The 27637-nt window shown below is 40.7% G+C and overlaps 1 protein-coding gene across 1 annotated transcript in view; it reads right to left on the bottom strand.

The window, feature by feature from the left end:
• Positions 1-27637, bottom strand: part of EEFSEC (eukaryotic elongation factor, selenocysteine-tRNA specific) — a 130520-nt gene that overhangs the window by 92419 nt on the left and 10464 nt on the right. The window contains exon 2 of the mRNA XM_054162704.1: positions 1344-1551. Coding sequence (XP_054018679.1) covers positions 1344-1551 — 208 coding nt within the window. The remainder of the gene's footprint in view (positions 1-1343; positions 1552-27637) is intronic.

Genomic DNA, 27637 nt, shown 5'->3' on the forward strand with positions numbered 1-27637 from the left:
AGACAGAACAAGACAAGCAATTTAGAATCAAGCCCAAGTTAGCAGCACTTTCAAAGCACCATAAAGCACAGGCTGCATATGCAAAAGCTGATTTTTTTTGTTATGAGAACAATACACAGAAACATTCAATAGAGTATTTCTAGGATCCAAAGTTCAAATGATTAATTAAACCCTTTCTCTCCAGGTGGAAACATACAGCTGTTGTGATCAGCTGATACAAATCCTTGTTGTAAAAGGGAGCTAGAGGTTAGGACTTGACAGCATGTCAACTGTTTCAAAGAAGTCACTTCCCCTGCAGTTTGGAAAAAGTCTGATAATTTTTAAGACATTCTATAAAGACCCATCTGCACTGCAGGATATAAAGAGAAGACTTAATTCCAACAGCATACATGAAAGTATTTCTGAACACTGTTTTCCTTACAAAAAAATTGTCTGTCTTTCATAAATATGCAGCTAGAAAGGTCTTTTCCTCCAGTTATGCACAATACAATCCTTCACTAAACAAAGAATGAAGTAAAACCTAAAATTTTCTGAACTCTAGTATGTCAATTCTATCCCCATTGGGATTAGCTGTTAATGATCAACAAACCCACAGCTCAAAATATCAGCTATAAAGCCTGTTGATCCAAAATACTTTCAAGTATTGAAGGTCTCTACTATCTCCCCTAAACCAAGGGGCAGCAACCCACAGAGAAAGGGAAACCACTCTGTATTTGCCCTTAAATCAACAGCTAACAGAGAACTGAAAGTTGTAGGATTTTAAGTTCACAAGAGAGAATTTCAATGCATCCAAGAAAAACAAAGACACCAAGGTCTTCGTAATCACTATTGCACTAGTTGCATAGTTGAAATGGGACCTTGCCCTACCACCACAATTAAATTAAGGAGGAACTGCCACATCCAACCAAGCTTTGCTTTTTCAGTCTTGGTGGAATCTTCTCCTCTGTACAGTGAATTCTAATTCTTTGAGTTTTGAAATCAAAATACTTGCAGAACACAACAGAAGTTGCAAGCCCATAAATTAAAGCAAGCAAACAAGCACACACAAAGAAAGAAAGAAACAACCCCCCCAAAACTGCAAACAAAAAACCCCAACAGACATTCTGGCTCTGTTTTACTCAATCTGAACTCCAAGCAGCCCTTTAAACTGAAAAGCCTTAGTATAGGATTTTTTTTTCTCTACATATGATACTTGCAGATATAAATTCAGGACTGCATTTCAGTTTCTTTCCACTCTTGTCATCTTTGCTGAAGGTCTTGGTATGTTTAAAAGCATGTTGGAAAGGAAAGTGGGTGAAGCATCTTTGTTATATGCTTAGCTGTTAATATTACTGTTAACTTACTTAGTATTTTCCAAGGTCTTCTGCATTTTCTTAGTCATCTTCTCAATGGCACTTTGTCTCTTTCCTTCTGGAAGGAGATCTATTTTGTTCAGAACTACCACCATCTTCTGGCAGGCAATTTGCCCAATTACCAAGCACTCTGCTGACTGCGTCTGCATTCCTTTTGTCACATCTATTACAAGCATCATCAAATCGATAATCTGGGCACCTGGAGGAGAAGTCACAGTCAGTATTGCAGCAGCATAAAAAGATGAAGGACTATTTTCTCAAAGAGTTTCCATAAAAACTTCCAGTGTATCTACAAATGCCCAGTAGTGTGAATAAAGCACAAGTTAAAGCAAGCATCAAATGTGTTTGAAAATGAGACACTGGGAACCTCAGCTGTTCTACCTACCACTGGATCACAGAACAGTGTGGAAGCATGGGACAGTTTACATATTTCTCCATATTAATATTTCAAGTTTAAGAATGTTATCACTGCAGTTTTAAAAAGACTACCACCAGAGACAGACTTACCTCAAATGTAAGTAACTTCCTAATATCCCTCACTGTGAGAAAGAAGCCATTTAAACCCTGGAATCATCATGATTCAGTTCTACCTAACTTGAATATGTACTTTACACAGAGCCACAAACAGATTAAATTCTTGTATCTCTTCAAGAAGAAGTTCATGAGTTAAAGGCTCAGGACAACAGGTAACTTCAATCTCTGGAGGTCCCTTCCAACCCCTACCATTCTATGAATCTATGATTATTTTTATTTTCTTTTTCAAAGCATTGTTGTCAGGAACCCTTAGTCCTTTGATAAAAGCAACCTGAATTTTGGAGATTTAAATTTGTTTTCAAGGGAGCTCAGAATTTTCCTGCCTCATTACAGGTAACTAAAATACCCTGAACACAAAAAAAGTGTTCAAGAGATGTTAGTGCAAAGAACGTTTAAACACATGATACTACCACAAAATCTGAAGCCAAACTACCCAAAAATTATCTGTCAAAACACACATTTTGAAAGATGATGGAAGGCTAAAACTGCAGCATTCTGAATTTAAGCACTTTTAACACTTGTCTTAAGCTTTTGATGAGAAGAACAGAAAATCGATACAAGTGCTCCTTGTTCCTTCACCCTCTCTAGCCTTCCCCTTCCTCCCCAGCCCCCTTTTTTCCTTTCCTTAAAAAAATAAAAAGCTTTTACAATGACTGTGACAACAGCTACCCTTGTTCATAATTCCCATGAACTCAGGATAGGAAATCATTCTGGGGTTGAAGTGCATGGGTAAATGAGTGGGTGGGAGCCACAAAAAAAGGAAAAACAACTATGGTTACAAATGACTATTTTCAACCTATCAAAGCTTTCATCTTGGAATAATGAATGCCAAGACCCTCAAAGCACTAGTTGGATAATTATGACATTTCCAAAGCTCCTGCAGAATCTTTACCAATCCTTTCAGATACATCTCTTCATGACAAATTGAGGATAGATTTTATAGCTTCAAAATTTCCCAATCCCTCAGTCTTTTCCTAGACAGAGTTACATTTTGTTTCATTCTAGAAACCATTCCTTAGTTGCCATTCATCCATGCATAATAGTTTAGTAAATATGGAAATGAAATCATGTAGGCAAGTCAAAACAAAGTGCACTGGGAGTCACAAATGCAAGATTTCTAACAGGAAAGGTGGCAGTTTCACCTGCAACAAGATGACAAAACTATAATCCCCTCCTATTGAACATGGAACATCTCGTGCCTCACAACATGTACACTGGAATAGCAGACTTAAAACATGTTTAATTTTAGAATCACTTTTTAAATCACTTTCATCATAGTAGCAATCAATTAACACATTACCATGCTGGATTTCAGTCAACAAAAGGAACAACGTGTCTGGAAGAATCTTCTACAGATCAACATTTAACTAGGAAAGGTGCAGTGAGAATGGACTGTAAAAGTATTCTCATACATGCAATCTCACTTGGAAAGACCTTTTAATTGAGACATAAAAAGGTCACTCTTATCAAGCAGATATTCCATAACACAGCAACAAAAACAAAACAAGGTGACAATATCCCTCAATACACGTGGCCAGCTGACCATGGAATGCCTGTCATGAGCTCCTGTGTGAAATGGGACAAAAAAGGACTTACTACACTTGATCTTACCCAAAAGGCCAAGAAGGACTTAAACACTTTGCTTTTGCTCAAAAAAAAATAAAAGGAGACAGGATATGATCCTATATGGTTAAGAAGAGTGATATGGAAGAGATAAGTGTTCCTCAAGCCCTCAAAGGAAGCAAACTGCTTGAAATTACTCTGAATGAAGTAGAGGAACATATGAAGGACAGGTCTGCATATAAGGATGCACAGCACTCAAAAATATTTTATCTGCACTGCAACAGGTCATATAGAAAGTTAAATTAAGGTATTCAAATTATTTCTCCTATAAAAAGTTGCAACTCAGTTCTTTCTATTTGCTGTTTTATCTGTAAAAGAGCTGTTTAAAAAAAATCAGAAAGATAGAGTCCTCCTCATGTGATTTCTCACTTGGCTTGAAACTGAAAGATCAACCACCAGAGCAGCCTTGGTGTGATGACACACAGCTTAAATGTAGCCCTGTAAAAAGCAAATGAAACAAACTAGTTGTCATCATGAAAACACAACAGGGTGGGGAAAGATGGGAATTATATTGCAAGATAAGCAGCTAAACCACACTGAAAACACAAAGTGAAGTAGATAGCATGAGTGAAGAAAAACAAACAAGATAGATAACACATGAATAGGAAGAATCTGGATGACAGCCAGATACAGTAAAAAGATGCAACAAGAGCAGCAGAACAGCATCACAGAGAGAAGACTGCAAGAAGTGCCAGCTAAACATAGGTGGTTGCAGCACTTACTTGCACCACAGAAGTGACAGGGAACACAGAACTCAGAGCAAGAAAAACAGCCTTCTAAGAGAAGAGAAAGGAAAAAACAACAAGTTTGGCTTCTGCTTTGAACAATCACATCCAACCCACTATTGCTTCTTGATTTCGGGGAGTATCTGTTTATGAACAGTTACGAGGGAAGTAATTCATTACTCTTTATCCATGGAACTAGTTGAGTCAGAGATGTCGTAGATTATCACAAGCTGTGAAAGTCCTGAAGGCAGCAACTCACTTTCCCTAAACTGGTCATCACCTCCATTTCTCTAAGGAAAAAGAAAAATGGTAACAGTTGCATCACGCCATCTGCAGCAAGCTCTCATTCCTGAGCCAGAAAAAACTCGCCAGCTGCTGCCTGAATACACTGGAAAAGACAAAGGACCCAGAAGACCAGCATGCATTTAAAGAGTATGTATCAGTGAACCTCTAATCATTAGGAGAAAATTCTCTGCATGTCTGTTATTTGGCATATTATATACTCAGACCTCTACAGAAATAGGAAGAAAAGCCTACCCAGAATTCTGGGCAACAAGGCTGCAGACCTTTATCTCCTGCATCAGATTCCCTCCTTGTAAACGTGTTAAGTAGTGTCACATCCACTTTTGATTTCTACACATCTTATGTGAATAAATCACACTTGATTTTGGTTACTGAAGCTGAAGTAGACGAGCTCTGCAGTGTTTATATTCTGCAGCCTCACATCCTTACATAAAGGCATACAATTAACAAAACCAGATCTGTTAGACAGGGAAATAACCATAGGAGTACCCAAACTACAGAAGCTGGTTTAATTCTGCCTGTACATGAACTCCAAACACCTTCTCTTTGCGCAACCTGTTACATGCTTGTAAATCATACACCCAAACTCCCAGACTGAGCTGTGTGTGAATGGAGCCTTACAGCAAAGCACAACATTCACAGTATGCCGAAAAGGGCATTAACAACTTAGGGGGGAGAAAACCAAAACATTTCAGCCTCTCATGCTGCTTTATAAGTTCCATTACTGTATGTACACTGTGTCCACTTTGAGAGCCATTGGGTTATAAACCCCAAGCACTACACTATCTGGTGATTTCATCCTCACTGAAAAGGGGAACCAAAAGTATTTTCAATAAACACTTGTTTTTTCTTCAACAAATGCAGGTCAACAGTATCAGAGCATTTACAAGTGCTACTATTTTGGCAAGCAGCAGATTAGTACTGCATTAGATTCCATATAATCCATCACTATAAAGTTGACTTGGCTCCAAAGCCTGGGCTAGAGGAGGGAAGAAGAGGGAGTCAAGTCCCTGTGTGGCTGAGGGGAGGTTTTACTGCCCTAGAATCACAGAACACAGGCACAGATTCTGACTCATGGCTTCTTTAAGCTACTGTGCTCCGTCCTGCTGTAGTAATCTTTTTAGCTGACTTTGTACAAACAGTGCAGCTCCTGTTCACGTGCACCAAAAGGAAGCTGCAAATAGAATTTGAAAAGTAAAAATAAAATAATTGTGGACCATGGGCTATAATTTGATTTCATGCTTTACAAGGAAATGAAAGAGGACTTCCTTAAACATACATTAAGGGGGAGGGGGAAAAAAATATCTATGCTTTTTACCATGTTAGGATTTCCTCTAGCACAGGAGAGAAAATAGGATTGTAGAAAATGTACTGTTCTCAAGTATCATTGCTACTCAGGGGCAAAGCTCTGTTTTAATGTGCACTTCCCATTCTGGGGAAGAGGAAATTCTTCAATTAATAAACCGGGTGGACTGAGGCGAGTTTTTAAGGTTTAATCAATTTCATCTGCACATTGGATAAAAAGACCAACTATTCTACCATTTTTGCCTCCCCTAGCCCCCTTTCATAAAAATAATAAAATCAATGCTTTATTTTAAGTTCTTTGAGGTTAGTATCTCCTGTCTCAGGAAATATTGTCCGTATCATGCAGGGAGTATGAAACGTCCCCCTACCCCAACACCCTCTCACTCTTTTTTTTGTGTGTTAAGAATCTTTATTCAAAAACAACTAAATTATTCCCTGCTCTCATATACAGTAACACCTTGGGAGATGCTACAAGTCACACAGGATTTTGTTAAGGGGGAGGCATGGTGATGAATACCGAAGATGTTTTATGGGATAGGAAGTCACCCAAAATTTAAGCATAAATAGGAGGCGTAAGGGGGGATAGAGACGTGCACACAACTGGAGTGCATGAATTACACATGAAGAAACCCTCTGTAAAGCAATGCAAATCATGGATCAAAACTGACACAACTTTCATTAGGAAACACTTTGAAAAGAACAGGAACTCACAAAGTTCAAGTGTCTCACCACTGCTTCCCAGGCGTGCCATTCCGAAAGACTTCAGCAGCTGTAAGCACAAACAGGGAGCTGTGCAGCTTCGCTCTCTGGGTATCCTGAATGTCCCTGTCAGAGTCAGGCTAGCAACCCACAAGACTTCAGTCTAAATACACAGTAAGAGTGAGGCCTGTAACAAGTGGCATCCCCAGGAGCCAGTACTGGGTCCAGTCTTGTTCAACATAGTCATTAATGACCTTGATGAAGGAACAGAGTGTACCCTCAGTCAAGTTTGGTGATACAAAACTGGGAGGAGTGCTGTGCTGCCGTCCAGTGTGAACTGGACAGGCTGTAGACTTGGGCTGAGAGAAACCTCATGAACAAGGGGAAGTGTAGGGTCCTGCACCTAGGAAGGAATAACCCATGGTATCAGCGCAAGTTGGGGGCTGACCTGCTGAAAAGCAGCTCTGTGGAAAAAATCATGATGGACAACAAGATGACCATGAGCCAGCAATGCACACTTGTGGCCAAGGAGGCAAATGGCATCCTGGAATGCATCAAGAAGAGGGTGGGAAGGAGGTTGAGGGAGGTATTCTCCCCATCTACTCTGTCCTGGTGAGGCCTCATCTGGAATACTGTGTCCAGTTTGGGGCTCCCCAATTCAAGAGGACAGGGAACTGCTTGAAAGGGTACAGCAAAGGGCAACAAAGATGACTAGGGGACTCGAACATCTGTCTTATGAAGACAGACTAAGGGACTTGGAGCTTTTTATCCTGAAGACTGAGGAGGACTGTTATCAATGCTTATAAATACTACAAGGATGGGTGTCAGGAAGATGAGGCCTATGGTGTCTTGGTCCTCTTTTGGAATAGGAGAAAGGGAATAGTAGTAAATGTGGGTCAAGGTAGGTGTCTGTCAATGATGTGTTTCACAGGTGCAAAACTACCGGACAAGAGGTAATAGGCACAAACCTGAACACACGAAGTTCCCTCTAAAGACCAGGGGGAAATTTACACTAAGGGTGATGGAGCACTGGAACAGGCTGTTTCTCTCACTTGGTGATCCTGAGGGTCTTTTCCAACCTGAGTGTTTCTGTGACACTGAAATCCTGCTTGAATGCCATCCTGTCCAACCTGCTCTACATGAACCTGCTCTGGTGGGAGCATTGGACTAGATCTCCAGAGGTGCCTTCCAACTCCTGTCATTCTCCAATTCTCTAATTATATGCATTACATTTGATTTCTGAAGAATAAAGAAACTGCTGCTTGCACAAATTCCTTTTAAATGAAAACTAGCCACCAAGGGCTTCCCTAAACAAGGAGAAAACGTTTATGAACATAAGGGCTAAAGTCCATTTTTTACCTGTCAAAGCACCTGGTTTTCCACAGTTCTACTTTTAAGCTCGAGTTCAATTTAACCACAAATACTAAGTGATGGAACACATAATTGCTAATAAAGAATAACAGGGTTCTTCTGCAGAAGACCTCATACAAAAATCCACTTGAAATATACTTCATGCTTTATCTATCAGCTGGTAAGCGTGCAACATTGTCCTCCAGAGGATAAAGGCAATGAAAGCCTCCACCTTCTCTGTTGTCAAGTCATTGACAGATCTTACTTGAGTACGTTCTAACTATGTGTCAGAAACAAGTCTGTGCTCTTCAAAGGGAGGAAATGCCTATAATGATTAGAGTATGTCAATAAGCTTGATTTGCCATGCTGAAGTAGCACAAACAAAGCTGATAAGGTCTCCATGAAGGTCGCACTAAGAAAGGCTGAGGTATGTCTTCAAATATTTTATTACATGCTGATGTAACTACTGCAGTATTGCATACAGGATTAAACTTAAATCATGTGGAGGAATTGAGGAAAACATCAAACTGTAAAGTGAGAATTCTCAAGAAAAGCATTACAAGACAGGAAGAAGGACGGACATCAAGAGATCCTTGTGAGCCTTTATAGAATGCAGGGAGTCCTGTGCTGCCTTTTGCCTCTTTTGTACACTGGATCATCCATGAAGCCCCAAATGACCCTGGAAAGCTTGATCTAGATTAGAGGTGGCTCACTTACAGATGGCTGGCCCACCTTTAAAGGGTAAAACCAGGTGACTTCCAACCCTCACCAGGCCTGAGTCGAGATGGGCTACTCTGAAAACATGAGGGGGAAAAACAGATACACTTGAGCATGTGATACAGACAAAAATTTAGCACTGACATCTCTCAATACATTATTTTCCAGTGACTCCCTGATGTACTTAGAGAACTGTATGGGCTTGCACTGCTCAGTCAGCAGTGATAGTAAAAGTGAAGCTCAGTCCAGTCAGTTCAACTCAGCAACACCAGACAGCTCCCCGCTGAATGAGCAAGGTGACCCAGCTGTTGTAAGGTTTCAGGGAGAGCCAGCACTGGCACAAAGGAAGCAGAAGGACCAAGGAGCCAGGAGCTGCAAATGGGGAAAAAAAAAAAAAAAAAAAGAGGAAAATGGAAAAAGCAAAGCAAGCCTCCTGCTTCTAAGGAAAGGACACTGCTGCAGACCAAGTTCATGGAACTGCAGCCTGGAGAACTTCGGAGGAACTTAAGGCTGAAAAAATGTTCAATATATGTTAGGAAGTGTTGGAAGAAGCTTATTAAAAGTACACATGTTTACACAAAACTAGCACTGAGACTTTAAAAAATTACATAAAGACACAGTCATGATGTCCCTACCATTCTATGATTATATACTGTTCAATGCAAAATTGGTTTATGCTTAGGAAGCAGTCAAAAAGGGTGAATTATTAGACTGTTTGTGATCATCGAGTCCAGCCCATCATCCAACACCATCTAATCAACTGAACCATGGCAACAAGCACCCCATCAAGTCTCCTCCTAAACATCTCCAGTGATGGTGACTCCACCACCTCTCCCAACCTGGTTTATTCTATTCTATTATAGAATGGTAGGTGTTGGAAGAGACCTCTGGAGTTCACCTAGTGCAACCCACCTGCTAACACATGTACACCTAGACCAGGCTGCACAAAAATGCATCCAAGTAGCTTTTGAAAGTCTCCAGAGAAGGAAACTCCAAAACCTCTCTAGGCAGCCTGTTTCAATGCTCTGTCAACCTCAAAGGAAAGTTGTCTCTCCTTAAGTTCAAGTGAAACCTCCTGTGTTCTAGTTTATACCTGCTGCCCCTTGTCCTATCCTTGGCTGCCACTGAGAAGAACCCAGCCCAATCTTCTTGACACCCACCCTTTAGATATTTGTATGTATTTCTAAGATTCCCCTCTCAGTCTTCTCTTTTCCAAGCTGAAGAGCTCCAGGTCTTTCAGCCTCTCCTCATAAGAGAGATGCTCCAGGTCCCAAATCAGTGCTGGGCCCTGTGCTCTTTAACATCTTTATTGATGATCTGGATGAGGGCATTGAGTCCATCATCAGCAAATTTGCTGACGACACCAAGCTGGGGGCAGGAGTTGATCTGCTGGAGGGTAGAGAGGCTCTGCAGAGGGACCTCAACAGGCTGGACAGATGAGCAGAATCCAACAGCATGAGATTGAACACACCCAAGTGCCAGGTTCTGCACATTGGCCACAGCAACCCCATGCAGAGCTACAGGCTGGGGTCAGAGTGGCTGGAGAGTAGCCAGGCAGAGAGGGACCTGGGGGTGCTGGTTGATGGTAGGCTGAACATGAGCCTGCAGTGTGCCCTGGCAGCCAGGAGGGACAATGGCATCCTGGCCTGCATCAGGAACAGTGTGGCCAGCAGGAGCAGGGAGGTCATTCTGCCCCTGTACACTGCACTGGTTAGGCCGCACCTCGAGTACTGTGTCCAGTTCTGGGCTCCTCAGTTTAGGAAGGAGATTGACTTGCTGGAGTGTGTCCAGAGAAGGGCAACAGAGTTGATGAGGGGCTTGGAACACAAGCGCTGTGAGGAGAGACTGAGGGAGCTGGGCTTGCTTAGCCTGGAGAAGAGGAGACTCAGGGGTGACCTTATTGCTCTCTACAACTACCTGTAGGGAGGTTGTAGACAGGCAGAGGTTGGTCTCTTCTCCCAGGCAACCAGCACCAGAACAAGAGGACACAGTCTCAGGCTGCACCAGGGGAGGTTTAGGCTGGAGGTTAGGAGGAAGTTTTACACAGAGAGTGATTGCCCATTGGAATGGGCTGCCTGAGGAGGTGGTGGAGTCACCATCACTGGAGGTGTTCAGAAGAAGACTTGATGGGGTGCTTGGTTGCATGGTTTAGTTGGTTGGGTGGTGTTGGATGATAGGTTGGACACGATGATCTTGAAGGTCTCTTCCAACCTGGTTTACTCTATTCTAAATCATCCTCAAGGCCCTCTCTTGGACACTCTCTAGTAGTTCACTGTATCTCTTGAAATGTGAAGCCCAGAAGTGGACTCAACACCGCAGGTGCAGCCTCACCAAGGCAGAGTAGAGCAATTACAGAACCTCCTTTGACCTGCTGGCCACACTCTTCTTAATTGCACCCCAGAATACTTCTGTCCCTTCTTGGCCACAAGAGCACACTGCTGGCTCACAGTGAACTTGATGTCCACCAGGTGTCCCAGGTTCTTCCCTACAGAGCCTGCATTCCAGCAGGTCAACCCCTAACCTATATTGATGCATGGTGTTATTCCTCCCCAGGTACAGGAGTCTACACTTGCTCTTCTTGACCTTCATGGAATTCACCTCTGTCTCCAGCCTGTCTAGGTCAAACTCAACAGCAGCACAGGCTTCTGGTGTCAGCCACTCCTCCCAGTTAAGTATTAACAGCAAACTTAGAGTACACTCTGGTCCTTGATGATGATGTTGAACAAGACTTGACCCATACTGACCCCTGGGAAAAACCACTAGCCACAGGCCTCCAACAAGACCTTTCGAAATTGACCACAACCCTCTGTGCCCTGTCATCCAGCCAGCTCTCAATCCATCTCACTGTCCAATGACATAATAATGACAAAACCCCCTGCATTTAGATCTAATCCCCTCATAAATAAGAAATCTAAAGTGGCTACAAGTAAGGAAAGACAACAAATGCAGGTAAGTTCTTCACACAACTTCATTTACAAAGAAAAATCCATGCTAACAGCATGGACAATGAGAAAAATACAAGGAGCTGGGCAAGAGAAAGGAAATAAAACACCTCTAATCACAATCGATTACACAATGGTAAGCTGCACGACAATTCCAAACTCAGTACTGGTAGCCACCATTTGGCTTCAGACAAATGAAAAAATACAGAATTAACATTTACTTCAGATTTTTTTCAAGTTGCATCCAAAAGGATGAATGTTTTAGAAGCAATGAAACCTCAAGTTTTTATCCTGTGTAAAAGGCATCAGGATGAAACTGACAGCAAAGGACATTTCATGCCATCATTTACTTTCCTGCTTTGATCTTCTGAACCATTCACTTACACTGTTCCAAACAAAACATAACTAATTGGATGAGTAACTGCTAGGGTCTGACATTTCAATTCCTGTTCTTCTACGTATTTCTGAAGAAAACCAGAAAACCAGCACGAATGAGAACACTCTCCCCTCATCTACAGGAAAGTAAGCAATCCTTGTCACAAGAAACACACCACATAACGTGTAGCATGTGTAAAAATGGAGGTAAAGAACCATATGTATGTGTCAAGAGGATGAAACCAGACCCTTCTCAGTGAAGTCCAAAGACAGGACAAGGAGCAGCAGGTGAAAGTTGGAGCATAGGAGGTTCCACATGAACATAAGGAAAAAAGTTTCCACTGTGGGGGTGCCAGAGCACTGGAGCAAGCTGTACAGAGGGGAGTCTCCTTCTCTGGAGACATTCCAAACCCCCCTGAATACATTCCTGTGTGACCTACTCTAGTTGATCCTGCTCTGCAAAGGGGGTTGGACTAGATTATCTTGCAAGGTCCCTTCCAATCCCTAACATGCTGTGATATTATTGCTGTCTACAACTACCTGAAGGGTGGTTGTAGCCAGGGGGGGGATGGTCTCTTCTCCCAGGCAACCAGCATCAGAACAAGAGGGTACAGTCTCAAGCTGTGCCAGGGGAAGCTCAGGCTTGAGGTGAGGAGAAAGTTCTTCACAGAGAGAGTTGTTAGCCATTGGAATGGGCTGCCCAGGGAGGTGGTGGAGTCACCATCCCTGAAGGTCTTCAAGAGGAGATTGGACATGGCAATTGGTGCCATGGTCTAGTAGTCATGAGGTCTTGGGTGACAGCTTGGACTTGATCTTTGAGGTCTTTTCCAACCTTGTTGATTCTATGAGAGAAGACATCATCCTCCTTCCATCTGCAGCAAAGTCCTTTTCTGTATTACTAGCTCTGAATTTCTATACTGACAAGGTACAAACTGGACACAGTCCAAAAGAGACCTCTACGTACTTTAAGGCTGAAAACATGAAGTGTGGTAGGGCCTCCAAAAGCCTACATATCTTGAAAAAGCAACAATCCTTCCAAGTAGACACAGATGACTGCTACAAAAGAGTCAGCATTTGCTGAATTACACAACACCATGGTGTTTCACAGCTGCACTGATTTCTTTCTTGGCTTGACGTGGGAAGTGCATAAATTGTGAATTAGTTAGCACACATTAACTTTTTTAAGTGTCACTCATACGGATATGCAAATACAGATGGTAATAAAGCTAGAGAGTTAAATATTTAGGATACTGCACCAAACTAGAGTAAAAGTTACCTAACATTTTATTCTGAATGTCACGACACAGCTCATCATCCTTGGAGTACAATCTGTGGCATACAGCAAGAAGAACAGCTATGTCATCCACTTGAAAGCAAGACAAAGCACAGAGAAATTTGGTTGTCATCTGGGCTGAAATTTTCAATTTTTTGAGCTACAAAAAGGTTCAGTTCCACAATGTGGCATCCAGACTATAAAATATATCTCACCAGGAAAAAGCCATGTCAAACTTCTGGGTTCTCAAATTACATACAAACATGGCAGTTATAATTTCACTGATTCGTATCAGACTCAGGGGTTTGCAGTAAAGTGTTCTGTTCCTCCTGTCTAGAGCTGTGGAGTTTATGAAGCAGAATCACAGAACAGTTTGGGTTGGAAGAAACCACCAAAGGTCATGTAGAGTCCAACCTCCCTGCAGTGAGTAGGGACATCCTCCACTAGATCAGTTTGCTCAGAGCCTTGTCAAGCCTGACCTTGAATATCTCCAGGGATGAGGCCTCAACTACTTCCCTGGACAACCAGTTCCAGGGTTCCACCATCTTCATGGTAAAGAACTAGTTCCTAACATCCACTCTAAATTTCCTCTTCTCTAATTTAAAACCACTACCCCCCCATCTTATCTCTACAGACCTTTGTAAACAGTCCCTCTCCAGCCTTCTTGAAAGCCTTCTTCAGGTACTGGAAGGGCACTATTAGGTCTCCCCAGAGCCTTCTCTTCTCCAGCCTGAACAATCCTAGCTCCTTCAGCCTGTTCTTGTAGGAGAGATGTTCCACTCCCCCAGTCATCTTCATGATCCTCCTTGGGACCCTCTCCATTAGGTGGTCCATGTCTTTCCTGTGTTGAGGGATCCAGAGCTGGATGCAGTACTCCAGGTGAGGTCTTACCAGAGCAAAGTGACACAACCACTTCTCTCAGTCTGCTGGCCGTATTTCTTTTCATTCAGCCCAGGATGCAATTTGCCTTCTGCACGGCAAGTGCACATTGTTGGCTCATGGCCAGCTTCTCCAAATTCCTTTTCTGCAGGGTTGCTCTCTACCACCTCATCACCAAGCTTGTATTGATAATGAGCATTGTTCTGACCCAGATGCAGGACACTGCACTTGGGTCATCCTTGAATCTCATGAGGTTCACATGGGCCCAATGAGGTTTCCGAAACAATGTGGCAGTAAGTACAGTAAATCAACACTATATGCTCATGCTTCAGAAGGAAAAAAAACAGTGCAAGCCAAAAAACAGACACTTGCAAAGCCCTGCTTTGACCTCCTCAGATAATACTGTGTGCTCAAGGTCCCAGTGAGATTCCCACCAGCCTAAGTGATTAGTTCAAGTTTCAGACTTCTTATTCAGAGGTACTTTGCTTCAGTTTCAAGGCCATGTGTGCTTTTGCACTGCTTTGATGGATTAATCATAACAAAGTTGCATTTGGGCCTTATATATCGACCATAAATGGCCGCTGGAGATCCATAACTCTTTACAATAAACACTGGAAAACTAACAGGTCAAAAGAAACAAGATTCAAAAACAAAACAAAAAACCCACACAACAAACCACACAAAAACTAACAACAAACCCCTTTTTCACACTCTCGACTTGCATCAGCTTTACATTTGCTCCCTACAAAATCTGTCACCAAGTCTCAAAACCAAAACAGTAGTAAATCTATTTGCATAGGATAATGCTAAATATGTTGCAAAAAAAGACAACTACAAGGTATGAGCATTCTGCCCACTCCAAGAGGACAGGCAGACATAATCTTTGAATCTGTTTCCAAGACCAGAAAGACAAATTAGTGGCTGAACAGCAGAATCAACAATCCTGAAGAATTAAAGCCACTGAACCTGCGTGAATGAGGGCATGACCAGGGAGGTGGTGGAGTCAGCATCCCTGGAGGTGTTTAAGAGGGCACTGGACTTGGTGCCATGGTTTAGTAGTCATGAGGTCTTGGGTGACAGCTTGGACTTGATGATCTTTGAGGTCTCTTCCAACCTTATTGATTCTATGATTCTATGAGCCCATGCCCAGTTCTGCCAGACTTCCATGCATCTGGAGTTTCCTGCTCTGCCTCTGAAGACTCAGAAAGAAACAGACTATTCCCAGCTTCAAAAATGTTGCACCTGTAACTTCTCCACTAACAATGAACACTGGAGCAGCAAGAACAAAGCCTCTGCAGTATCTAGTTACTGAAATTCTTGCTACCTCACTGGGAGTACAGCATCCTAAGGCTTCAGTCTATAGCAGACCTTACTTACATATGCCTATTTATATGAGATACAAGAGTCATACAAAACCAGGTGTGTACCGGTACACTAAAGACGACTGGAGTAACTTGCTATAGTTTCCAAGGTTGTTTCAAGGACAGTAGTACACAGAGACAAACACTATCCGCATGCACACTTTTTCCTTCAAACCAGTTAGTTGTTTACGGCATTGGACTTGTGTTTGTCTCTAGTAGAATCCCCCTGCCAGAGGAGGACCACACAGGAATGCATCCAGGCAGGTTAGGAACATCTCCAGAGAAGGAAACTCTACAACCTATCTGGGCAGCCTGTTCCAGTGGTCTGTCACCCTCATGCTGAAAAAGTTTTTTCTTATGTTCATGTGGAACTTCCCATGCAGCAGCTTGCATCCATTGCCCCTTGTCCTATCATCACACACAGTATTTTACATTGGTCCAGTACTGAGTTCAGGGCGGGGGGGGAACAAAAAAAAAAAAACCCAGACACCTGAACAATAACTACAAAGTTTCTGTAAGTTCTGTGCTGCTTCACATTCAGCTCTTCATCTTTTCAAGTTCTTTTAAAATCCTTACAAGATATCATTCCATGAGCATGCCTGGGATTCGATCACATCCATGACCATGTCGTGATACAAAAAGAAACAGCACATTTCAGAAATCCTTCTCAACTGGAGTACTTGATTATCTCAGGATAGAAAGAATGTGCTATCCTTGGTGACCAACTAATAGGGTTTTCCCTTTCGAGGCTATTGAACAATTACATACATGGAATACACCAGATTGGAAGAGACCTTCAAGATCATCACGGCCAACCCATCAACCAATCCAACCCACCTAATCAATTGTAACTACAAAGCATCTGTCGCCTCCCTCTGGGTGCTCAGAGGAGTCACTGAGTTATGAACATCACAGAACATTTGTTAGAATTTCTTTAAGCCTATGTTGGGCTATTTAATTTTAGATGTCATCCAGGCTTGTTTGCTGTATTTTGTGTTGACTTCTTAAAGCTCTCCCCAGCCAAAGGCTATCTCACCATTAATTCTTGTTCACTCTTTTACCACCTTAAAAAGATCAGGCCAAAATAAAAGTTTCATGCAGCTGTCATAAGAAATAAGGACTACAACCACATGAAGAGTACCTGAATATACACTTAGATGTGCAACTCCAAACTTGCACAACCTATAAAGAGGAGTTTGTATGCAACTGGAAAACAAGTAGAGGTATAAAAGTTGTGCCTTAGAGATACTGCTCAACCACACTGAAATTCATCACTCCTTTAAACTTTCCTCTACTTAAACCCAATGATTTAGGCCAACAGCCTTGAAGATCATAGAATAGAATACACCAGGTTGGAAGAGACCTTCAAGATCATTGCGTCCAACCCATCAACCAATCCAACCCACCTAAACAACTAACCCATGGCACCAAGCACCCTATCAAGTCTCCTCCTGAACACCTTCAATGAGGGCAACTCCACCACCTCCCCAGGCAGCCCATTCCAATGGGCAATCACTCTCTCTGTATAGAACTTCTTCCTAACATCCAATCTAAACCTCCCCTGGCACAGCCTGAGACTGTGTTCTCTTGTTCTGGTACTGACTACCTGTCTTTGGCTACCTTGTCTTTGGAAAGAAGATTCACTAAGGAGCTTCTTTTGTACTAAAATCCAGTAACAGCATACTTTTTACAACACTGCACACAACATACTGTCCCAATAGAAGAATTATGATAGGCTATGGGGAGATTCATGCAATCCTACCAGATATGTTTCCTCTAAAGATGCTGAACAAAATGTTTTAAATGAAATTAAGAAACTATGTTTTTCCCTTCCCCCTTCAAAAAAAAAATTAATTACAGACTGCTAGGGCAAAGAAACCAGTGATCTTTAATTCTCTCTTCACCCCTCCACGATACTGAAATAACATCAGCCAGGGTTACAAACATCTGTAATTGCCAAGGGAATGTACGATACATTCAGAAACTCCGGGCCCACATATCCTGTAGCTCTGCGCTTCACAAACAAAAGGTTGGGGAAAGAAAGAGGGGGTGGGGAACAGGGAATAAAGGCTTAAAGATTAAAGTCACAGGCAGAGACAGACGGCTCCGTTTTTTAATAACTGAAAACACGAGTTGTGCCTGAATGTGCTCATTGTTTTATGGCGGGGGGGAGCGTCTACGCGCGCTGGACTGGCTGGCGACAGAGCTGCCTTTGCATCAAAAATAAGATTTACCAAAAGGAAAACAAAACAAAAAAGACACCAAACCCACGCCCTAATTTCCCCTCTTCTAATGGTTAATGATGCATTCAGGTAGAAATCAACAAGTGATCCCACCTTGCTTTTATTAAATTGGGGGAAACGCCGTGACTAGAAGTACCTGATTGCCACAGAGGCAACTGAAGAGATGGCTGAAGCCTTGGTGCTGGGAGGGAATACAGACTACAACAATACTCACGCGTAACAAGCAAGCATATCCATGGCACAAGTAGCTTATAAATCAATTTCTGATCATTTATTTGCACAATGAAAGTGGTGCTACAAGGCTAAAAGATGTGGTCTCGGCAGATTTCTATATGGATTCAAGAAATGCAGCTATCAGGAGGAAACTCTTCTATCCATTTTGAAAAGCATCAGCTATATTTTAATGAACCAAAAAGTTCACAAGCTGCCTTCATCAAAGTTGCTTCATTTAAAATTATGTGCTAGAGTACTAAAAAATAGAAAATGTTTGGGTTAGGTTTTAAAACCAGTTTTTCTCTCAAAGAGTACAAGATGTTTATGACCACTCAATATCCAGGATTACACATGTATATTGCTGTAAATTTCCATCACGTGCAATTTGTTTAGATTGAAAATAATCCTAACAAGGGGAAGTATTTGTCATGACTTAGTGAAAAGAGATTTCTCCGAGTTAGATCCCACCATTGCCTAGGAACACACTTGAAGTTGAATGCAATGAGCCTAGTTCTACTACCAGGTGCCAATGGACTACAGGTAAACAATGAGTCTAAACAAACACATGAAACTGGAAACCATCAGATCATTCTTTCGGTTTTATTATAACCTAGCCTAAAATGTTACCGTAACAAAGCTTTCATTTCATTCTTGTTTGGGTTTTTTTTTTGTTTGGGAGTTTGTCTGTTGGTTTTTTGGGGTTTGGGCTTTTTTTTTACCTGCCAGCTGTGCTTTAAATATAGCCAGAAAGGAGATAATTCAACAAGACAACAGGCTCTTTTATCTAAAACCATGAGATTCCCAGTCATAACTTCTTGGGGAAGCCTAAAATAAGGAGCAGGGAAGCACACAACAGGAGTCAATGAAACGTAGCCTCCTGCCCAAAGCCAGCATGCTGTGCTGGGAGGAATCTATGGCCACAACACACAGCTCCTTAGCCAAAAAAAGTCAGACCTGGAATGCTCCAGCTATCATTCCCTCTTTGTCGATGCAATGCTTTTGCATCATCAGCCACTGGACCTCTTGTTGAGATGAAAAATATTCTGGAGAGTTACTGTCTGTTTAGCAAATAAAAAAAACCGACAGAGTCCATGTCAGAAAGGGAGGGGAAAGGAAAAGCTGAAACATGAGCTCATAAGCCTGTTACAGAGGATAAAGGAAAGCTTTGTTTTACTTTATTCATACCAAGTACGAATTAGAGACTCATCACTGTTTTGAGCATGAACTGCAAAATTTTTGTATGCAGCACTGCCAAGGTTTTTTCCTCACACAACTGAACTATTCCCCTTTCTCAAAAATAGCTTCTGCTGATGCTCCAATCAAGCATTTAAACCTAGATGAAATCTCTGTAATGGCAGACTATCATTCTGCCCATGCTATCCATTTTGACGCTTCAGAAACAAAGGCATTCAGATATAGTAAAGACAAACCTTGGTTATGCAATGGTTGCTGTCCTGAAGTTCTTGTATGCATAGACAAGTACATTACAATTAAAATATTAATTTGGGGGGGGTGTTTAATAATAAATAAAATCATTTGTAGAAGACACTGGTTATCTAGTCACACTGTAAGTTGGGCAACTGTTATTAAATTGAGGATACTTCTTTGGACAAGAAGCATTAATTCTTTTAAAATTTAGAAATACAGAACTTAACCCAAAAATATAAGGCAATGTTTAGAAAGTACAGTCTTTGGGAGACTGGAAGGGGTAAAACCCAAACACTAGTAAAAAAAGTCTGTCCCCTGACAGAAACACTACCCACAAGTGTTGTCTCTAAGAGAGCTCTGGGCAGCGGCAAAAGGCAGTAAAGGAAAGCGCAGTCTGGATTCTAGTTTCTTGCTCTCAGGAAAAGGTGAAGAGGGTGGTAATTCACCAGGTACAACCAAATTGTACATGAAAGGTTAAAACCCAGCCAATTAAAGCTAACATGATGGAATGGAACTGAGGGTCCAAGTGGAACGCATTAGACACGCATTCCAGACAATGGCTCCAGAGTCCGCCTGCAAGGCGGATACTGTACAAAGTACAAAGGGTCAAGAACTTCTTCACAAAGCAAACCCCATCTTTGACCAGAAGCCACAACAGCTTGCCCAAAAGATGAACATAGTGCCCAGCCATGTTATGACATCAAGGCTGCAGAGCAAAACAACACTTGGTCAACATCTATATTGACAGTATGTCATGGCTTGAGTTTGAAAGCTATGGATGGGCAAATCTCACCACAATTAAGAATAAAATGGAAGGGGAAAAACAAGGAACAAAGAGAACCACTACAACTAACAATAATAAACGTGCCTATTTCAGTTTAAATCTCCTCCTACACCTCTGTCATACATTCAACTAGAGATTTTTTTAGTCATTCTAGATGGAGCTGCATGACAACAAAAGATATCTACTGCAAAGTTAGAAAAGAAAGACCACCTCAAGTTACCAGGATGATATTACATTTATCCTGCAGAGTCTTCCATATTTTGGAGCTTGATGAACCTAGATTTTGATGCAAATTTCTTGATTTTTGTATTTCTTTATTTAGCATTCCTGCTGCAGCATGCAAACAAATGGAGTAACATAATTGTTCTTTATTTTTCCCTGTGTCACATACTTCGACATTCCCACTCCAACCACAGACAAACTGTGATATTCACTCAACATGACGATACACAGTTCTACAAGACTTATAACACTATCACTTTTAACCTGCAAACCTTCACCACCTCCAAAAGCCAGTAAGAATAATAACCCTTACAAGAACAGCCATGTTGGACAAAGGATGAAAACTATATCCATATTTAAAAATAAGAAAGAAAAAACACTGTTGTCTCAAGCACCTGCATGACTGCAGAGCTCTGGCAGTACAGTACATGGAAAGACAGACACCTCTAAAATAAATCCACCCCAAACAATTCAATTAAGGATGCCAGCTCTGGGAAATAGGATACTTTCATTCTCTACACCGTGCACAGATAATCAAAGCCAAAGCAAACGACAATATTTTGGGAGAAATTTTTCTGGACACAGCCTAGCCAGCAGCCAGTCAACCTGCCTAGCTGCAATGCTGACTATTAGGTGGTTTGTTAAAACACAAATTTCAGATGAAGAGACGAATAGTTGATGTTGCCATTAATTTTTTCTTGCTAATGTTTTGTGAGTTAATACACACTACAAGGGAAGTGTTTATATGCAAAAACACTGCAAACTTGAAACCAAAGTCAAAGCAGTGATCCACTAGTTTATTCTCTGCTCACTTTTACAAAGTTTTTGATATGCCCAAAGACTTCAGCTACTCTTTGTTTTAAAAGGTAAAAACTGACTCCCCAAATGAAAAAAAAAAAAGAACTCTTGTACTCTCATCTTTGGCCTTTAATCCATGCAGAGGACAGGCCCTGCCTACAGCTCAATATCAGGTCACGTCAGTAACTAACATTCTGCATAGCTTGTGGTTCCAGTGAATCACATCACATTGTGCCAGAATCTCCTCCACAGAAGCCATTATTGAGCATAAGGTACTATTTCACACTTATTTCCAGGCCAACAGAAGCACTTTTGACAGTATATTTATTTTTATTTCAATTTTTGCTGACTGGGATTGCACAAGATACACCTCATTCCAGAGTAGTCCTAAGGGGTCAACAGTCATGTAAACCTCATATCCCAGTACTTCAGAGGAAAGCAAACTGTGTTGTGTTGCGTACACCATCTAAACTGCCAATGCTATGAAGTATTCCAGAGACACAGTTTATATGTTTGTGTGTTTCACATTTATTAATTACACAGAGAAGGTATTACAGTCCACTGAAATATAAAGAGGGGATGCTCCTTGTAAAGGAGAAAAGCAGTGCAGAGTTTGATCACTAAATAAAACTAGACAACACTTGCCAAGATTAGGATGTTTCCCATATTAAGAGAGGGACTGAAAGTTAATGATCTATAACCACATTACTGAGATAAGAGACAGCAGCAATGCCTGAGTAAAGTTTTTTGACAGTAGTAATAGGAGAAAAAGTGAAAAAGCCAAAGGTATTAATAAACAGATGACTTCTAAAAAAAAATTGACAGACTGAGTGCCACCAAAGAAAATACTCTACTAGTGCCATTCGGAGTATCTAAGTTAAAAACAAATAATTACATGCTTTCAATTATTTACTACGTTATTTTAAAACAGAGAGTCGTGTGAATAAAGTTTTGAAGCCAACTACAGAGCAAGACACAGATCTGGTCTGAGTTTGTAATGGTTTGGACCTTAGTCCTCCAAGCCTCCTTGCAGAGTTCATTCCTGCGAGGCTGCACGGACTCAGATTTCCTCAGCCGGGCTCAGAATTGTTACTTCTACAAAGCCGCAAGCGTGCATGTCACTTCACAGATAAACAGAAAACAAGGGCCCAGCTTTAGAAAGCTCATAGGCTAAATTTAGACCAGTTGCTCCCTAGAATAATGAAAATATTTTCATCTTGGACAGGGACAGGTTATTTCATTGCTTCAAGTTTTATATTTGGAAAAGCACAGATCTTGTGAGGTGAACGCACAGAAACCATCGATGTACAAACCCAGTCCCTTTATCTCTAAACCCCCTCATAACTAGAAGTTTTCTATTAGGCAGTTTGAAGAATCTCAAGAGGTGAAGTTGTTTAACACAGCCCTGCACAGTAATTTCATAGTACAGCTCAAATACTGTATCAAACGGAATATACTTAATTGTCACAGATATTTCAGAATAATTCAGAGGAAGTCCTTCAGCATTTTTTCTCTATGATGAATGAACAACCAAATAAACTGCAAGGTTGACTCAGAAGTACAGGCATTTTACAAGTAGTAGAGGCAAACTACATTTGTGAGCAGTAACATCTGTCAGTTAAATAAAACATCACTGAAGATCAAAACCTTCAAGACCAGAGCTGTGCTTCTGTGACCAAGAGTTGTCAGAAGAAAGAGCGCAACAGGTCTGCCAGCTCTGCATCCTATACTCACCCTCCTATGTTTCATTTATGAACCACTGCTCTCCCAAACCTAAATCTGTATTTTCAAGCTAAAAGAGAGGCTGACAACATCCCCAGGGAAGTGGGAAGAAAGCCCACAGAAAACAAAGTCAGCTCAGAATACACATTGCTCTGCCAAGCTCATGTGACCGGCTCTCAGGAATGCTGGCACTGTTCAAGTTATTCAATGGAAATATGAAACAAATAGACTAAGAAGCCTGGACAAACAAGAAAAATAATATGAAGCACAAAGCAGTAATGCTTCTACTGCAAAGTATGCTGTACCTCTACATTTGCATCTCCCTGTTTCAAAATGGAACAACATAACCAGCACATTTCAAAAGGCCACTAGACACAGCAAAAATTCAAAGAACAGCAACTACAGGGCACTGAGCCATCACTATCTAGCTTGGATGCAAGTCTATGGAAATTAAATGTCCAGAAGCCCAGCAAAATCAGCTGCAATTGTTAATCTAACCTCCATGATACAATTTCTCAGGTGACTAAGAGAAGAAATTGCTAAGCAAGAATACAAAACAGTACCAAAAGTGCATCAAGAATATCCAAGATTACACACTTCTCCCAGTAACCTGTTCTTAGATGGCTTTGCCTTGTACAAGGTTGTTTTTTATACCTATTCTTAACAATTACTTTTAACATCTTATTAGGTCTCATTTCCTCTCTAGATTTGGAGAGAACAACAGGTTCTAAAGTACATTTTCTGACAGTAAGAACTAGAGTTACAGAAGAGGGAGTGGAAAAATTCAGAATAAGAGTTTCATTTCAAAGGAACTCAAGTAAATAGGCTTCATTTGTTATCTAGTCACTTCAGTCTTCATAGCTAATGATAGTGACAAATTCTGTTGAAGAATCATAATAAACACAAGAGAAATACCAAGGACCTTTATAAAGTATATTCTTACCAACAATTCAGCATAATTTAAATTTAGAAGAGTTCTTTAAAGTATTTCAAATAAATCAATTTTTATTATGTTTAAAATGTCAGTTACTTGCTTTTGAGGAAAAAATTACCTTGCTACTTTATAAAATCATAACACTGATATAAAGCAAACGAAGAGGAGAAAAGGTAAGTAAAGTAGGTACAGAAAATGAAATAGTCCTTGATGACTGGCCTACAGGAAAGTGAAAAAAAAAATAATCATCAGAAAATCATGAACAGGTATTTCCTTTTTTTCGCCCTCCCTTGAGGAAGTAAAACTGGCATCCATTTACATGACTTTTCCTTCTAGACTATCTACATTTGGGGGATTGGGGTGGGTTGCACAAGAGACCACAAACACAACAAAAAAATCCAAAAATAAAATCAAACCTGTTCATCTGTAGTCACCCTGTTTTAAAAACACATCATGCTCTCTGCTACTCAGAAAAATAAGAGTTAAGAGCACGATGAGAAGATTTGACACTCTCAAATAGCTAGATTGTCAGCCCCAGGAAAAATAAATCCCAGCATCGCAAAGCATGCAAGCTTTAGGAAGGGTTTTGCCAGCAAAAATAGAGCTTGGAAGTTTTCAGTACCAGGAGATAGCAACAACCCACTCCCTCTGCAGGGAGGCAAAGACTCCTATTTCATTACAGTTCCATTGGTAAACTAGAACTCATGCTTGTATACTGTTAAATCTGGAAGCAAAATGAATATGTAATTTTAAAACACACAAATAAAAAACATGAAACAAATTGAAGTGATGCAAAGGTGAGTTATCAGCAACCCTACCTGCCCTGCCACAAATTGTCCTACCTCACAGCCCATCAGCACCCACCTAAATTTAATCCTTACACAGTTATGATAGAAAATGAAAAAGGGAAGATTTCTTAAAGAGGAAAGGACAACATATAAGCATCAAGAAATTCCTTTTCAGCTCCATTTTCTACTCTGCTATCCCTCCCCTTTTCCTTCCTTAAAGAAAAAGTTGTTTGTTAGGTTTTTTTATATCTCTGAACTGCCATCTTATGAAGAAAAATCCATTCCAACTACCAACTTCAAGATCAGCCTGCTACACTGCTTACTTCACTGTACCTGGAAGAGGAACACCATGAACCACTGATGCCCAGTAGGGTATAGATTTCAGAACAAAATTTCTCTAAGAAGGTAAGAAAGGGTGGGGGAATTACATCCAGAAACCACCACAAGCAAAGAAATCATTTTCCACTTTTCCTTCAAAACAAATGAATTATAACATCGGGTAAGATCAAAAACAATGCCAAAGCTACAGAGCCCTCCTCTACTGCTTTCTTGCCTGCTCTCACACAGCAAGGAGAGAAGGAAAAAAAAAAATCTGCTGAAATTGCTAGGCATCAGCTGAATTCAATAAACCAACGCTATCGCTAACTGTAAATACATCACTAAGATAAACGAACGCATAATTGAAGAGTACTAATCGCTGCTTAATGAAATGTTGAAGCCACCAAGAAAGACTACAACCTTGGTGATTAGAGCTCGATTTTTATGGGTTTTTTTGGTTGCTCAGAGCTAACAGAAGGGGAAAGAGAGAGAGATGATAACTCAGGCGTTTAACATCTTCTGCGGTGATTGTTACCACTTCTCAGCAAGCCCTGTTTTCCAGAATACATCTAACTTTGTCAAACTAGCTTCATGGGTTATTTTGGTGACCTATAAGGTCTTTTCCAACCTGGTTAATTCTATTCTATGCCAAAGCCCCTATAAGCCAGAGCCCAAGCATCCTGTACTTCAACAGTGACTGTTAAACACACAACTCTGTTTCTTATGACAAGTTCCCATAAATGTACTGTATCAGCTGAGCTGACCTTGGCTGCTTGTACTGAATCTCTACTGCAGTATGTTTCTGATCCCTAAATTAATATCTGTGGGTTTTTTAGACTAGAATAGAATTAACCAGGTTGGAAAAGACCTTTGAGTTCGAGTCCAACCTATCATCCCACACCATCTAATCAACTAAACCATTTAGGTAACACAAGACCTCGCTTTATCATTCCTCATTCACAGAGCCTGTTGATTTCACTTCTGAGCACAGTGAAAAAAGGGCAACTCAGACTGGGACAAAAAGTACACAGATCTTTCAGAGAAAGTCTAACAGCTTACAAATAGAATAACAGTATCCCCAAAACGTCTGCATTTTGATGATTTTACCTTGGTGTCCTGAAAACTTTCAGTGTCAAATAAACCCAGCAAATACAGTTGCACGTGAGACTGTACAAAGTTGTTAGCGCTCCAAAACAAGTGAAAATGCTGCTAAAATACCACATGCTGCTAAAATTAATGTTAGACAGCACAACCTCATTCTTGTAACAATTTTGTTCCAACTTTTCCTATACGAGTGTATGATTTACTGCAAAAGAGTTTAAAACAATATGCATAAGCTTTGGAAAGATAAACTAATTTAAATTGCACTTTGATCAAATTTGGGTTTACCTCCAACTATACCCAAGAACTGACACCAAAAACTCCCTTAAAACTGACACCACTTTATACGCAGTCTGAAGTTTTCCCAGCTGCAGTCAACCGTTCTGACAGGACAAGAATAAAGATCTCCAAAATTCAAAGGGAAAAGACAGAAGTACAGCAACCCAAATAGCTGCATCAATTTGAGTACAACTTAAAAAAAGGAAAACAAACCAACAAAAAAAAATAAAAAAACAACAAACACAAAACACTCAAAAACATAAAAACTCCAAAACAAATCCAAACTGTTTAAAAAAAACCCCCAAAAGTTACTGGTTTTTCAGTGCAGGATGTGTAAAGAAATGGACAGAGGGACAGTAGCACTTGCACTAGGAAAAAAAAAAAGTTAGCTTATATTCATATTGTATTTGTTTAACTTTGTTTAACTAAATTACCACAAAGAAAACATCAACCTCACAAAAGCAGCGCTGGCTATTATGAGAGTAATCAACTATTTCGTACAGTAAATAAAGCTTCAAAGCAAAAAAAGAAAACATATTTAGGACACATAATGAGAATGACCCAAACATCCACCCACCTAAAATTTGTTAGTGAATACAGTACAGTAATGAGAACACATGTGGAGGTGAACTTTCTGTAAAGAGTGGAATTTCAGCCACTGTTTTGGGGTTGTTTCTTACACGGAACTTCGCTTCAGTTCAAAACTCTTTCCTTCAGCAAAAGAGTATTTTCTCCATGCAAAGCTTGGTACAGTTCAATTTAACCAACTGTATGTGCTTTTTCATATTGCCCTTATATGCACCATACAGCACCACAGACAAGTGAATGTCTTCTCTCAAGAGATTCCAATCAAATAACAATTTTGGACAGAAGAAGTTGGCCTTACTGGAGATCATCACACACAGTGGAGTGTAAAGTGAGAGCTCAATTACAAACACATGGGTAAACATCACCAGGCACCACTTTATCACAGCACTTGAAATAATGGAAGGATCTCAGCTGTTAGGTGAAAGAGAGGTGAAAACCTATCAAACAGCAAGCAAATTCAAAGAACAAAACCATTTCCTTTACTTCCTGAGGGATGCCTGATTTATTGAATGTTTAGCAATACTGTTATTATGCCACACATATACCAACATTTCAAGTTGTTTTTTTTATCATGGACATAAAAACATAACTTGTGCAAAAATGTGCCTTTTCTGGCTTTAAGAAATTATCTTAATGAGGTAAATTATCGTATTATTTGAAGTTATAATATTCTCAGAGAGCAGCCAAGTTTCAGTGTTACATGCTCAAAGCTGGTTCCTGAGGTGAATGAATAGCACTGTTGACACATGGAATTTTGTGGGTGCTGTTCTTTTCAATACTC

The sequence above is a fragment of the Dryobates pubescens genome, chromosome 1 (assembly GCF_014839835.1).
Source record: "Dryobates pubescens isolate bDryPub1 chromosome 1, bDryPub1.pri, whole genome shotgun sequence".
Classification (NCBI taxonomy): domain Eukaryota; kingdom Metazoa; phylum Chordata; class Aves; order Piciformes; family Picidae; genus Dryobates; species Dryobates pubescens.